Genomic DNA, 16,733 nt, shown 5'->3' on the forward strand with positions numbered 1-16,733 from the left:
AACATAATAAATGGACTTGATTACATATAGCGCTTTATCCCCTCACTGAAGCAGTCTCAAAGCGCTTTACATACCAGCTCATTCACCCAATCACTCTCACATTCACACACCAGTGGGACAGGACTGCCATGCAAGGCGCTAGTCGACCACTGGGAGCAACTTAGGGTTCAGTGTCTTGCCCAAGGACACTTCGACACATAGTCAGGTACTGGGATCGAACCCCCAACCTCTCGATCAGAAGACGACCCACTACCACCTGAGCCACGGTCGCCCATGAATCATTGCGTAAATTACCAATTTACAATTCAGTTGTAAATTGTTGTTGAAAGAACTCTAAATTTTTCCAAAATCCTGCAATTTTTCTCAAATGAAAAAATTGTTAGAAAGGAAAAACATACATCAAAGGACACTGACACTTATATTGCTAATATATTGTTGTGTAACTTGGGCACATTGTGTTGAAATTATTTGTTTTCCTATCCAAAACCTGCGACCCTCTTGAACTGGTCCGTATTTGGCCCTTGAACTAAAATTAGATTGACACCCCTGGGTTCGGGCCAACATAAAAACACAGTGGGGGCCTGAAAAGGCCACATGGGACTCAACAAGCATGAGTGCGCTGGAACAGATGGGGGGGGGTCGGGGGGCTGGCCCCTAAATACTGAAAAAGTATCGGGAAGATGTACTGAAAGTCACTGGGATTGAGTTAAAGCCCCTTCAGAGAACATGAGAGGGTTTTATTCTCCTCTGCAGAAACAGCACAGTGACCACACACACACACACACACACACACACACACACACACACACACACACACACAGTGTATCAATGGGAGGTTTTGCTGGTCTTACTGTATGTTTGAGCTGTTCCAGTACACTGAGTGCCTGTTGGCTGACACCTGGAGCAGGTCCATCCAGGTGAGACTCGTGAGCACGCAGAGAGACAGCGCTGCCACAGCCATGCTCCTGCTCTCTCTCTCTCTTTCTCTCTCTCTTTTTATCTGTCTCTCTCCCCCTCTCTCTCTCTCTCTCTCTCTTTCTGTCGGTGCCTTCACCCCACCAAACAGCGCGCCTCAAACATCCCAGCCAATGCCTGACGGGAAAACAACAAAAAAAAGCTTCATGCACGCATAGACTGTGGTTGTCGTCGGTAGCAATAAAGTGTTGGAAAAGTTCAAGTCTGTGGTGGTTTAAAGTAAATGAGCCAACCCCCCTACCCACCCACGTAAAACCAGTCACTGCTGATGCCTGCCCAACAAATCCTGGGGCTTCAAACAGGGATGGGGCTGCGGAGGGTGAGGGTCCCCCTCTATGTCCGCTCCTGGTCCTCTGAGCACGAGGAGCTGGATCCTTTTACAGCGGTGTGCGCTGTGACACGGTGTCGGATCCAAATGTTGGTCCTCCGCTGTGCGTAAATCTGTCCTGGCTGTGCGTAAAACAGTCCACGGTACTGGAGACACACAAAAAAAAAAAAAAAAATGCGCTGCTGGTGTGAAGAAAAGACTCAGAGGGGGTGGGAAAAAAAGTGATGATGCTTGTTCAGTCCTTTTTCCTCTATGCTGCAGTGTCCTCTCTCAGGATCTTAAAGGTGCACAGTGCACGCTGCCAGCAGTTCTGGTGGCCGCTCTCATTAGGTCTTCAAGACTCTTTTCGACAACCATCGTTTCGGGTAAGTAGGCTGAGCATGAGCCAGTCTCTCTCTCTCTCTCTCTCTCTCTCTCTCTCTCTCTCTCTCTCTCTCTATTTGATACGCAGCGCTCGTTCACTTTCTAACTCCACCCCCAGTGAGCGACAAAGCGCATTCCTCCAGCGCTGCTGCTGCTGCTGCTGCTGCTGCTGCTGCTGCTGCTGCTGCTGCTGCTGCTGCTGCTGCTGCTGCACACACCAGGCAGCCAAACCTCCACCGAACATCCGAATAACAGTAGGATTAAGCTCACAATATTCTATTCCACTTATAAGGACACCAGCCCTATTGTTTTTTAACCAATTCATTCACCTTCAGTCACAGAACATTTCTAACTTCATGAACTCTTATAACCATCAGTTATTCTTTATCAGTTTGTATCGAGTGTCGACTAATATACTGTATATTAGGAATGATGTGGATATTTGTGCAAAATGGATTCGTTCGAAGGCAGGAAAAATGTCATGCGTTAGGAATGGAAGCAGATTTCACAGTAAAACTACAGTATGGCTCAGAACTCAGACCCTCTGGGGTGAGGTTACTGTCAAAAGTTTTGTGTGCACATGTAAAGATTCTGACATGATAAATTACTGTCAAAATTACGCCACAAGGTCACAGGCATTTCGAGGAGTCGAGCCGCATGTGTCAAACTCAAGGCCAGAGGGCCAAATCTGGCCCTGTAGAGCATCAAATTTGGCCCGAAGGAGAGAAATGAAAGAGAAAACATGGATAATTGTGTAAATAACCAACTAATTCAGTTGTAGATATCTCATCCCCTCCATGTACACAAAATCAATGAAACTTATTTGCAGGGCTCACAGTTTTCCCATGCTTATATCACATGATGGCTATCGTTTTAAAACTTAAAGTGGTCACAAAAGCAAAGAAATTAAAAGTGAAGATCATGCAGACACTCTGTTGATTTGGATTAACTAAAATGAGTTCTATATGCGCCCATACTGTCTTACACTGACAGTTCTGATTAACCTTATTCCTGGTGCTGCTACTTACGGATTATAACAGCAACTTCCTGTGTGAAAAATGAAATAAAAATAATTGATTTTGTATTTTTTGTGTCTGGTTTAAAATTCATAATTAAAGTACATGGTACAGACAGAAAGCAACAACTTAAGCCTCTCACCATTTAAAACAAAAGTCCCTAATGGTCATCGCTAACAATCACAGGATAACCTTAATTCCCTTTTACTGTTATGTTTGTTCACACATAAAGTTACAGCAATGACCACAACGCGATGAAAGAAGGTGACATTATGTGTTACATCTTCTTTGTGTATTCTATAAAACACATGGCACCTGCATGGCACAATGCAGCGAAGGCCAGCCCACAGAGGCAGTATGGGGTCTTTTTTTAAATGTAGACTTGAGACTAAATAATCACTGCGTCAGGTCGACGCCATAGCTCCAAACCTTGCCTCGGGTCATTGCCTTTTCCAGTCAACATCGTCAACTTTTTTATTTCCTTTCATTGTTGGAACCACATGTGACACCAAACGAAGTCCAATCACAGACAAAAGGTGTGTGTTTTCTGTTTTCATTTTTGTGTCCAACAATACACATGTTTAGGTGGGTAAGTAATAATCTGGAAAAAAAATTGCATTTTAAGATGCTTAAAAAACATAACACTGTTTACTGTGACCGGAAGATAAACAAGTACTTTTTAATGCAGTCACAACCCTTTAGTGGTATGGTGGTAAAGTTGCAGAGCGACGCAATCTAGAACTCTTGTTGGTCAACGTCAACGCAGTATCTACAATGTAGATCCAAACGCAGTAGCATGATTGAGGCTTTAGTCTCCATATTTCACGATCTAAGGACAGAGAAGTCTGTTCCATGCAGGTCAAGCAACATAAAGCTGTGATTTGTGTGTGTGTGTGTACTATACTCCTGTACACTTTCAGAAACCCAAACCTTAAACAACCATGGTTGTTTCTGTTGCAGAATCACAGTAATTTATCAATAATCCCAGTATTCCTTCATGGTTAATGCTTCTCCAGCAATTGGGACACCGTGACTAGACTATTACAGCGTTTTCATCATGCGCTCCAATTTATTATCACACATCCTCCAGGGGTTCATATTTACTAAACATGACATTGTGGTAATTTATACCTGGATGGTGTTCCCTTGTTCTTTTCGTACCATTTATCAAATGTCAACAACCTATGAATTTAAGTAACTCATAACATTAGGTTATTCTTAACATGTGTGTATAATTGGAGTTCAACAGCTCTCTCCTGCAGGGACAGGCTAAATATTTAGTGTCACTGCACCCTGTCACTTTCAGTTTCCATACAGTGAATCTACGTTATGTGTCTTCGTTAAGGTGTGTGAGCAGGAGACTCCAGACAGACAGAGATAGAGGATGGGTTAAAGAAGAAGGGTGAGAGGAAGAAAGAGGGAGAGAATAAGAGAAAGATTGTTACAGTTCATGCTGTCTGCGGGGAATGAGTTGGTTAAGGAGAAGTCAGAATGATTTATTGGGAGAAAAAAGGAAGGAAAATAGGGAGAAAGAAAGCAAGAAGAGAGGGAGATGAGATGCCATCAGGGAATCTCTTTGTCTTCTTGGTGCCTTCCACTATTCTTGTGAGCTGTCCATTTAATCCCCTCCCATTCTCTTATTTCCAATGAACATCTTCCCTTCGTCCCTGATGCTGCAGGAGCTCTGCCTTTTTGTACCAGCGTTGTCTCTGGTGGCTCACCTGTCGACTTGGCCTCAGCCTCACGCTACTATTTCTCATTTATTTCTTTGATGCGTTAGGCATGCGTTTACAAATGAGCCATTCTCATTTCATTTACTCTTCTGTCGATCTTTTTTTTATCCTCCATTTTCACTCTATCTCATTTGAAGTAGATCCTAACACTGCTTAAATATTTGTAGTGTGATGAGGTTACCTCGTTATTTTTCTCTATGTCCATAAACCATTAACAAAACACAGTTGTAGAACTTGCTGCATGCTTACTCATTGCTTGATATAAAGTTTAGTAACACTTTACTTGAAGTTTTATACATAAGGCTGACATTACGCTGTCATTATCTGTCATTAGCATGAATAAGGTGTCATGAAGGCTGTCATTAAGTGTTGTTCGTAACCCTAACCTTTCTATCCCTACCTAACCCAATTCCTAACCGCTAACCCCACTCGATCCTCCACCTAACCCAAAAAATGCCAACATAGCTCCAAAGGTGTCATAATTTAGCGAACAACACTCAATATCAGCCTTCATGACACCTTATTCATGATAATGACAGCTTAATGTCAGCCTTATGTATAAAACTTCAAGTAAAGTGCTACCAAAAGTTTAAGATCACTCACACACGTCAGTGTTCTTGGTTTTAAAAGTGTAATCAAGAAACAGAGGGCGAAAGCATCTTCTTAATTCTGTCTGTCTGGTACGTTCACTGACTCACTAACCAAACTTGTGTAAATACAACATGCTCCTTCTCTCTGGCTGCTGACAGAACCATTTTTAGAATTAGCTTTTTAAATTCCAGGTTGTAGAGAAATGAGGATTGAGTTTAAGTGGGGCTTCAGGTGGCTGGAAATAAATATACTGAATATAAATATACTGAACTATAAAAAGATCAAAACACACTCCAACCTTATATTTTGTCGATTTTTGTTTTTAAACAGCAACAGTTGAATTCCTTATGTCCTAATTTGTGGTCATGTTGGGCTTCAACGAACGTCCATGTCATTGTCAATGAGCCAGGTTGGATTTTTTTAGGCGTAGGCTGCTGTGCTATTAGATTACTTTTGTATTGGGGTTATTATGAGAAACGACCTCAGGCCTGACTGCATGCTGTGACACCAGGGCTCTTATGACATTTTCAACCCAATGCTGACTAGTGAACACATCTGTCCAGGGCTCGTCCCTGAAACTCCAAAATCAAATCGGAGCCTTCCCATCGCACAAAAGATCACATATTAAAGGCCTTTGGCTCATGTACTATATATCTTTGGACGATGTAGGTTGATGCGTGGCACAGATGAAACTCTTCCATGTGCAGGAGAACATACAATGAACAGTCCTTTGTACCCTGGTATCTACATGCATTCAAATAGAATTCTTGATCCGGGAGGCTCTCCTTCTCTCCGCCTCCTGCTAGTTCTGTTTCTTGGCCTGCTTCGCTGTTCACTGTTGTGTTAGTAAATTGTACTGACACTCCCTCCGCCTCCCCTCGCTCCCTCACCACCTCTGCTGCTCCCCCTCCCCTCCGTCCCTCTCTCACCCAACTGACTGACACGAATTTTCAATTTCTCTGTTTACCTTTCACTGCTGTGCCTAAAACAACACTGGTACAGCCCTAAGAGCAAGCAGGAGACTCATAGAGAGTGGGGGGGTGGGAGTAGTGGAGATGGAGACAAGTACTGTAGAGCATTGAAGGTAAAAAAAAAAAAAACTGAGTATGAAAGGTGGCGCTAAGATTGCGTGGTGGTGGAGGAGGTGTGGATGCAAAAATGAAAGAGGTGCAAAAAGAAGGAACAGGGCTTTCTCTGTGTTTTAGTTTAAGAGGAACCCAAGGGGGGAAAGGAAAGAGACGGAGAAAGGGGTTACGGGAAGCAGAAGGAGAGCCGATACTTTTGAACCGTCACGCAAACTGATCCAGCAGGAGGGATGGGAAAGGGCAGAGAGGAGAGAGGCGAGAAAAAGGAAATGAAAGGGTGAAGAGAATGTAAGCCAGGGTTGGAAGAAAAAGTTAGACGGGGCACAGAACATTAAGAGTGCAATGAGATATAGAGAGAGTGAGGGGAGCGGGAGATTTATAGAAGTACAGAAAGAAGGAGAGGACAGCAATGAGTGATGTGTAGTGAAGAGGATTTTTTTAAGAACGCGCGGAGAGAAAAAGATGGAGGGAGAGAGAGAAGAGATGGCATATATAGAGAGAGAGGGAGAGAGAGAGCTCAGAATAGATACGCTCTCAGCGGCATGAAATATTGAGCGAAGGAGAGCGAACACAAGGAGGGATGAAGAAAAAGGAGGGACTGATAAAGATAAATACAATACACGTGAAAGAGAAGGGTTAGTGATAGGAATGTGAAAAATAGTCGCCTTAGTGCCCCAGACCATTTTACACACACACACACACGCACACACACACACACACGCGCGCACACACACACACACACGCACACACACGCGCGCACCCGCACACACACGATGCTCTTTGATCCCACTTTTCACTGATCTTCTCTCCTTCCATGTCAAATATTTAGGCTGTGTTTGGCAGGTTTGAGGAAAATTTCCATCGAGACATTATTTTATTTATTTCACTTGCCGAGCATTAGAAGTCACTCAGCTAAAGGAACTAAGCAAGGACAATTCCAGATTCCAACAAGAAGATACTGACAGTGGTAAAAAGATAAAGTCCCTTAAGGCTTTTAAGGGGGAATCTCCAGTCGTTGATTAATGGATGACAGAAACGAAAAGATGCATTTGAGAAAAACAGAGAAATGTATTAAACGATTTCCAGGATTACACACACACACACACACACACACACGGACGGAAATGGTGGCCCAACACTAACGTCATGATTTGTAATTGAGTTGTGAGAATATATCTCATTTTACAAAGGCAACAGTACTTTTCAATTATCTTGTTCTGAGCAGTCCTGCAGGGATTCTCAATCTGCAGCCTGAGAGGTGTATTATTTTTCTAGCACAGCTTTCGCAGAGCTTTCTGACCAACATCTTGAAAAGAGAAGCACAAAAACAGATTTCTCCTTCACCCTTGCACTCACCGTCACAATCCCAGAGAAAGACCGTCTTTCTCACTCCCTGTGAATATTTGTCATCTCGAGTACTTGAAAAACGTTACTGTAAAAAAATAAAAGGCACTTTAGTAATGAGAGAGATGTGCTGACAATGACGACAGAGAATATAAAGATAATAATAATAATAATGCATTGGATTTTATATAGAGCTTTATCATAGACACTCAAAGCACTTTACAGAATTAAGGCATTATTCTTTCACTCCACATTTAGTGGTGATAAGCTACTATTGTAGCCACAGCTGCCCTGGGGCAGACTAACGGAAGCGAGGCTGCCATAGTGCGCCATCGGTCCCTCTGACCACCATAAACACTCACTCACACACTACATCTATACTAGGCAATGTGGGTGAAGTGCCTTGCAAAAGGACACAATGACAGATACCACTGGAGCGACTGCCCACCACTGTGGCACCTGGAATTCTCAGTGGTCTCCCATCCAACTACTAACCAGGCCCAGACCTGCTTAGCTTATTGATGAATTAGAAATTGAAAAAATTAGTCATGTGTAGTATATATATTGATGTGGTTACACTTGACTGCTGTCCCTGCTCACAATAACTATTTATTTGGCCTAAATATCAGCACACATCAAATTAATCTAACAGCATTTTTACATCTGTTATTAAAATGTGCAATGATAGTAATATGATCACTAGTTGAACCAGTAAGACAAGCACAGTTGCGTACATGCCCTGACCTCGGTCTGATCTCTCACTAAAGCTTTACAGTAATTTGTCACAGTGTGTTTAAACAAATAGGTTGATAGTTATTGTGTCTGTCTGTTATGATTGCAAGTGTATCTTGTGTACGAAACCTTGTTACAATGTTAATTCCTTATCAAAAACAACTCCAAAGTATTATTGGGCTTCGTATTCTGCATCTCTGAGCAATCCTCACTATTCTGGCTCCCTGAGCTGCTGCTCCGCCCTCTTCTGAAAAAGAGTGGCCCCTCTGCAATTGACGTCACTAAAGTCTGAACCGCCCCCTCCAGGAAGTGCCTGCTGCTGGCACCGCGCCTCCACAGTGAACATTCAAGCCCACTCTCTCAGAGCTAAAGGCATGCGAGTGACCGAAGAACATGTTTTTTCATGGGCGTGCTGCATGTTGCCCATGCTACTTTGCCGGGGCTCTAGGGCAACGTCATGAAATGGGCGGCACTCACATGGGGAGAGGCGGCGCTCCAGAGGAACCTTGCGTCTCAACTTCCGGGTTAAAATAAAACAAGTCATATTTCTTAATAAATTCATATTTTATTTTGCCAAATGTTAAATATTAACCATATGTGGCTGTAGTTGACTTTGAAAGGTCTGAAATAGCATAATATAGATCCTTTAAAGTGAACTGAATCAGTGTGGTTCAGTGTAACTTTGTATAAAGTGAATGTATGATTTAAGTAAAAGAGCAGTTGTGCTTTAAGGCCTTTCAGACAAATGTCTCATTCACTTCTTATATCACAAGATTCTCAACCGTAGTGTATTTTGGCAGACAACACAGATGAAAACAAGTACACACAACACCCACACACATGGATAACCAGCTATATATAGAAGAAAATGCCTTCCCCAGACAGACACGCGTGCATGTACCGTACACAAACAGAAAAGGAACAGGTGCAGGTTCAAAAGCCATCTGCCACCCTTTCTTTGTACCATCTACATGTCATCAACCACAGCTGCACAGGTGATACTCGGCACAGTGGGCAGCCAGATTAAGAGCGTGGGATGAGGTTTAAAATACACGGTCACCTAAGGTCAGATTTGCATTTCCCTTTTATTGTTAAAGGTTAGATATTCCGGTGGCGAAGCTGATGTGAGATTAATGCCAAAAGGCACCTTCTAGCTTCAAGGTTTGCTTGCAGGATCTTCTGATGGTGACATCACTAGGATATATGTGCATGAAGTTTAAAGGGCATTGGGTGGGGGAGGGAGGGGGGTGACTCTGGCCTAGTTTGACCATCATGATTGACACTTGGTGTCCTCCATTCTCATATCTTAGTTTCTCAAAGGCGCTCCCATTTCTTTTCCTTCTGTAACGTTGTCAGTCTATCTATTTACTGCTATCTCTGGCACCTTACTGCTCCTGACTTTCTGACTTCCTCCTGCATTTCTCTGCATTCTTCTTGGCCTTTCTCCGTGTGATTGGTGGGGGAAAATGCTGTGGGTTGAAACCTTGCTGGATTAACCTCTGACCCACACATGAGGTGAGAGCGATTGGTTTGTAATTACTATCTACGTCCCCGTGTCGTCGCCCCCCCCCCCAAGCGGGATGGGCTTTTTTTTTATAGTCATCTTCTCTTCATTTGGGTAAATGTGATGGCAATCTGGCTGAGATGGTTGCTGGTGCTGGTTTAAAGAATGAAATGCACATAGGTGGTGATAGTGCATCATGGGGGGGTGGTCTTTGGAGTTCGTGCCAAAGAGGATGAAAAGCCAATTCTGCTGTTCTCAGCAAATTGTTGGTCACTGCAGCAAATTATACACTTATTTCCTTTTTTTTCTGACTTTGCACCATGATCTGTGGTACAGAGTGCACACATATGTGGAGAAGCACATGTATGAAGGAAAGCTGTGAAATAGAGGCACTGACACCCAGCAGTCTTTTGTCACACGGTGTGATTGCTGAGAAGCTGAAAGCAACCAAAGCCATTTTCAGACTGTGGGACTAAACGATGGCAGATACTCTGATCCATCTGCTGTTTACTGCAACAATACAATACAGAGCAGTGATCAACAAGCCAGTGTTCACCATCAGTAAATATGCCTCACACACACTCCTTTTGTTCTCCCTTTCTCTTCTTACAACCATTCAAACTTGGGTACATTTCTCCTATACATCGGTTTAGCCAAAATACTCACAGCCTATCTGGAGCATCTTCTGCTCCAGATACGCTGTGAGTTGTTATTTTTTTGTAAATTCATGAAACTTGTCAGTGGTCAATGATGTAGTTCCCTTTGGAATCAAGTAAAAAAAAATAATACAGATATCAGACATATTTGATTTTGAAAGAATATTCATTTAACAAGGTTGGGGTCAAATATAATTGTGATTGCATAATTGATAATTATTAAAATATGTTGTAATCATAACTGAATTGTAATTGAGTTCAGAAAATTGACTTTGTAATTTGTAATGCAAATTCTATAAAAACTATCAATTAAAATGTATGAAACGCAACATGGGGAAGAACCATGTTAGAGTTCTATGGTTTACACATGTAGTTAACAATCAATAAAATTAAAAAAAAAAAAAATGAAATCTAGGGATATACTGACACAAACAAGGCTCAGACACCCACACTAAAAAATATAAATACCAATATTTTCATGGATAGGGAAGCCTTTCAAGGTGAAAGATGAAAGATATTATTTATTTGTGTATTCTTTTCTTATCACTCTTATAACCGGTCAAAACTGACCGATTATAAGAAATGGTAACAGAAAGCTAACACAAGTTTTATAGGGTTGTTTTTTTCAGGCTCGGTAATTTAATTGGAACTTTAGTAATTGAGAACGTAATTGTAATTGACTTTCAGGTGAAAAATACTAAGTACATAATTGTTTAATAATTACAATTGAGTTGTAATTGAACATGGGTAAATGAAGACGTAATTGTAACTGAAAAATGTAATTGACCCTAACCCTGGTTAACATAGTTATTAATCTCTTATTAACATTATCACATGGTTTTTAGACTTCCTGAAACGTTTGTTGTGCCTTATATATTTTGCACATTGTAAATATATCCTGAGGCTGCTATTATTATAATTATGCTTATGCCTATAGTTAATATGTTATATATTGGCAACCTGGTAACTACTATTACTTCTATCTCACAGGAAATTGCACCCATGATCATATCAACAGTGGTACTGTGAGAAATAAGGTGTTTTTAGTTCATTTTCTAACCATTGTTCTTCATATATTTCATGGTAAGTGTTGAATTTGGATTTTGTTGAGGAGAAATGTCACTTGACTTTAATGGATCCATTGGAGTGCCCATGGATTGTCGACTCGTCACTGCTGCTTCTTGAGTCTAGTGATGAAATTAATGACCAGTGAGACTAAATGGGCCGTCGCAATACACCACACTAGAGACTCAACAGGGTTGGGCAGGTTTTTCTACCCAACATGTGGAACACGGTATGGACCTAAAGTGAGACTGAGCAATAAAATAAGAGACTAGTGACTTTTGAAGGTGAGGAGAGAGAGGGAAATAAAGGAAAATGGCATTAGATAAACAGAGTAAGGGAATACTAGGTTGGTTGGGGATGATGAGAGGACAGTGACTAAGTAAAAGCAGGTCTGGTCCAGGTGGGGTTCAGACAGTGAGTGTGTTATTTTAGGAGGGGAGAAGGAGGAGAACGGAGGAAGGAACGGATGGAGGGTGGAGAAGATGAATGTAGTTAATTAAGATGAACAGGCGGAGAAGACAGTGTGGAATTACACAAACACTAATTAGAGTCTACGTTAGGGGGCACAAAACGAGAGCAGCACATCCATCATCCCAAGCCTTCATCCCTCTTCTCATACCTCAGTTCTCTACCATTTGTACTTTAGCTCGGTAACCATCTGACTCTTCCTCCCCTGTCCCACCAGCTTTTCCCACTACGTTACTCTGACTTCCAGTCAAGGTTTCTCCCGTATTTGCCATTTCATTCCTTGTCTCAATTTTCCCTATTGACCAGCAGATGTTTAACGAAAAAGGTGTGATTTATCACATTTCCTTCTTTTCCTTTCATGTTTCATTTCATTTTTTCATTTTATCTCTACCCTGGGAATGATTTTATTTCCACTCTCTTCCCTGTTACATGCTGACAAACACTAACTGTGCCATGTCAGCACTATTTTTATAGTCTCAGAAAGCCAGTCAGTGCCTTCAGTCTTTCTGCACTCCTGCTATCACCGGTATGCTCATCAATGCAAACTTACCTCTTTGTTTCTTCTCTATGTTTTATTTTCACAACCTTTTCATATAAGTTCATTAGCTTTCACGAGCTGATTCGTCATATTTTGGCTGTAACTGAGGTGCAGATTCACAGATTTCTTGCTGTTGTCTGATTGAGAGGATAAAGAGCTTTAAGTCTTGATGGAGCTGGAGTGGTCCATTTAGGTCTTATGTTTCTTGTTCATGGGGGAAAATAACAACATACATCTCACCTACTCATGAGGCAACTATATTTCTAGAGAAGTGTTAATAATAAAAAATAATAATAATAAGAGAATCAATTGGCATTACTAATTACAGCTACAAGAAATCAGTGTATGGCCTTCCTATTTTCCTTCAGTTGCCTGTTTCTGATATACAAGCAACCTTGATTACTATATATGATAGAAAATCTGTAGGATTTTACTGCAGGGATATATGCCTGCCAGTATTCCTATGAATAACATTCTGGTTCAGGGTTGTGTCGAGACATCATGATGGGCAGGCGTAATGAAGGGAGAGCATGAATGGGACATATCTGCTGTCCTGTTCATTATTCTGGCTACTACAGAAACAATTTGGCCTTAGTTTTTCAGATAATGATGATTTCAACTCATGTTTGCCTGTCCACCTGCTTCATCTTTTTATGATTAATGTGCGCCGCACAAGTCTAGAGGCAGAACTTTGGCTCTCTGGATATCAATAATCAGCTGGGATATTATTGTATTGCACCAGAAAATCACCCAGTAAAATGAACAGCACATAGGCATCCAATGTTTTTCCCCCTCTTCTATCGGTAACAGTTGTGGCACACTGATTATTCCTTCTGGCCAAAACAACGGCAGAATGCTAATGTGGTGTGAAACCAGCGTAGTGTGTCCCATCCCTGCAACTCCTGTAATCCCTGCAGGTGAGAAACAGGGAGAGATTGATTCCTGACTATCTGATTGTGCACCACAGAAGATGAATAATTGATACGTAGGTTCCCCATCCCAATGAATATCAAGAACACACACAGATGCACAAACACCCACTGTCGTGCAGTCCCGCGCTTCCACCAGCATCTCAGGCTAAACTAATCCTCCAGGAAATGTAATACGTGATTCAATTAGTAACAGCACACAGTGTCAGCTGTATTCTGCCCCTGTGTGTGTGTGTGTGTGTGTGTGTGTGAGCACTTTAACTGCACAGCTGAACTAAGTCCATTCATTAATGTAAAACAACTTATTAATACAAGGCGCTTCCTCGCTTGTTTTTAGTAAAGCATGAGAACCGATTAATAAACAGTGTGGAGGAAAGCGCAGACACAGTCAACTGAAAGCTTAAAGGACATGCGGTGCATTTAAATGCTGACCGTGTAAATGCTGAAGCAGAAGCTTGTGGTTTTAAGAGACAGAAAATCAACTTCACAAAATGATAGAGGAGCAAACAATAATGTAATCGCTGTCTCAGGCTAGTGTTCTCTCCAAATGATCCCTGTTTGCTCCTACATTATTCATCATCTTGTTTTTATGCACTCTCTGTTGTTTTCCACGCTCGCAGCAGTAGGGTGAAGTCTTTTTCTTTCAAGTCAATTTCGAGGGATAAAATTCTGCCTTAAATCGGGCTGTCCGAACATGAAACCGAAATGCAAGAAATTCCTTTGCATCTGCCTTGATTTAATGGATCAGTGTTTTGAAATGACAAATGAATAACAACATTTACATCTTTAAGATGAATGCATAAATCATTTGTATTGTATGTCACTTTGAGGCTAGAATTTCAGAGCAGTTACTATAAGAAAAATATGAGGTTATTGTCATACAAAGTGAACAATGTTCTTGTTCTTTTCATAACAAAAACGAAATTATCACATTGATCTAAAACTTTCAAAGGGCTTCCAAGACTTTGAATTTACAACAAACTCAAAATGTTCTTTTTCCAAGAGAGGGCAACAATTTCAATAATTAGCTTTCTGGTCAAATGGCGCATTTAAAAAGACATTAATTGACCCCTTTTATAGTCAAAATAAGGAAAGAATGCCGGCAGGCATTTTAAGAATAAGGTGTTGAATAAGCATGTAAAAAAAAAAAAGAAAAAGAAACCTTACAAAAACTTTTTTTGATGCAACTACTGGTACTTTATCTAAGTTTTTTAACAAGCTACAGAAGGGGTTATAGCCTACTATAAAAGTTATTTCATACTCGCGTTTACTTTTTTATCCTTTCAGTAAGCCTTGAGTTTGTTGATACTATTTACATTTTGAGGAAGCGAAATGTATTCAATTTTTTAAACGCCAAGATTTAGTTATTTTTTAGACTTGTCAAGGACATTATTTCAAGTATGATAAAGGGTTGACTACTCTGCTCTGATTTCACATTTTTATGTCTTTGGTTATAAAGAGAAGGTGTTCAGTTAAAAAAGTTTCCAAACCTCAGAGAAAATAGTTATATTTTTCTATTAATTCTATTATAAGCTATTATCTAAGAAAATATTAAGTACTTTTCAAGTATGCTGAGGTTGGGCCAATTCGGAAACCAAACTATGGTCACCCTAACCTAACCATTGTGCAGTTATAGATGATTGGGTTGTCTGTGGTGGACCGTCAGGGCTAGGAAAGCGTTCCCGACTGGAATAAACACATTAGAATGACAGACATATGTTCAATTAGATGTAAATCATTTAAGATGGTGTTTGTTTTTTTCAAAGAACTTTTCTCTTGGTTGTTCTGCTTCAGGTGGTGTATATTTATAAGCAGTTTTAGCTGTCATCTGTTGCCAGGGTCCCATGTATCTGCCCTGGCAAGCAGTTCTGGTACATGCCCATAATCTAGCATTAAAGTAAGCTGATCATTCTCTGCCCTCTGATTGGATGGTCACAGAAAATATCTGTCCAAAGTAATTTAAAGTGTCTTCAGCAGTCTGCAGGGGAAATAATATATTTGTGCCCAATGTATTTGTTTGGTCGAAGAATGGGATTTACTTAAAAAGCCGCTTTCAAGAATGACTTGAAAAATAGATGGACATTGTTCGAAGGATTCGGGCAACTCCAAAAGTAAAAAGACTGTCACAGCAAAGGAAAATATACTGTATGTCTGCCACCTTCAAGTCAGAAACTATGAGCAACAATAGCTAACAGAATCTCTGCAAGTTAATGTGCCGGGAATGTATTATTTGTCGAGGATTAAAACCGCGTTTGGAGCCACAAAGTGTTTGCTAACTGGAGTTGTCTAAGTATGACCGTAGTAAGACTAAAAAAAAAGCATTCAAGGAAGAATGAAAATCATGCATTGAAATCATTATGGCAAATTATCTGCTAAATAAATAAGTCAACATCATCATCCATGTCAGTAGATGGCGGTAGGTAGAACAAATGAAGCTAAAATATAGCTCTTTTCGATGTTGCTGCAGGACTTGTTGCACACATAACCTTTGCCGTAATTAAAGAAAAGCATGAAAAACACTTCATCAGAGGCCATTCTAATGAAAAAAATTACTTTAGACAGCAATGTAAATATTTGTGAATTTATAGACCCAAAATAAAGCTTTAAAAGCTTTAAACTGCAGGACATTTTTACCATCTGGTCCAGTGATGTCGGCAAGCAAGAGAGAACAACTTTATTCCTTATTGCTCCATCATGCTTTCACACTCTTTTAAACTCTCCATCATGCTGCAGGAAGAAGAAAAATAATCAGACATGGGTAAACAACATTTAGGCTTTTGGTGATTGTTGTTGCCGTAGTGATAATTAGGCAAAAGTACTAATCAAAATTAAAAATTGTCAGTCAAAAAAATGTTATAAGTAGATTTTCAATTACTGCTACACTAAATTACTACAGCCTGCATAATTTCATTGTGTAAAAGTAAATGGGCTGCGTTGTGTCCATTGATGTTTCCATCATTTTTTACAAACAAATGATTTGGAAATGTTTTTCAAAATGTTCCAATTAACGTTGTAATTACAGGATTTAAAAAGCTGAACCCTGAAAATGTTCATAGACAAAACGGGCTAAATTAATTATCATCACATGCGTTACATGTCCTAACATGCCTTTATACATTTTGCCAATTACACAAAAACACATGCACTCAACAGGCGAGTGCTTATTCCTGCACATTCTAGCTCTTAATGATGCATCCTAATTGGGTTGATATTTAACTAGAATACATGATGGAATTCGTGTTCCAGTGGTTCTCAGCTGGCCCTTGATCTGAAACCAATTTCTCCTGTAGGAGAAAACTTAGATAAACATGGACCTTGTAAAAGTGTGTAACTATAATTTGGCATGGGTTGCTTTTTATCCTAAACTTCTTTTTTTTTTTAACTTTGGAGGTCTTGCAACTCTTCA

The 16,733-nt window shown here is 40.5% G+C and overlaps 1 protein-coding gene across 1 annotated transcript in view; it reads right to left on the minus strand.

Annotated features, from left to right (window-relative positions):
• efna3b (ephrin-A3b) overlaps positions 1–1,688 on the minus strand; it is an 85,016-nt gene extending 83,328 nt beyond the window's left edge. Inside the window, exon 1 of the mRNA XM_028470751.1 lies at positions 852–1,688. Coding sequence (XP_028326552.1) covers positions 852–961 — 110 coding nt within the window. The 5' untranslated portion in view covers positions 962–1,688. The remainder of the gene's footprint in view (positions 1–851) is intronic.
• Between the last annotated feature and the right edge of the window lie 15,045 nt (positions 1,689–16,733).

Source organism: Gouania willdenowi, chromosome 16 (genome assembly GCF_900634775.1).
Source record: "Gouania willdenowi chromosome 16, fGouWil2.1, whole genome shotgun sequence".
Classification (NCBI taxonomy): Eukaryota; Metazoa; Chordata; class Actinopteri; order Blenniiformes; family Gobiesocidae; genus Gouania; species Gouania willdenowi.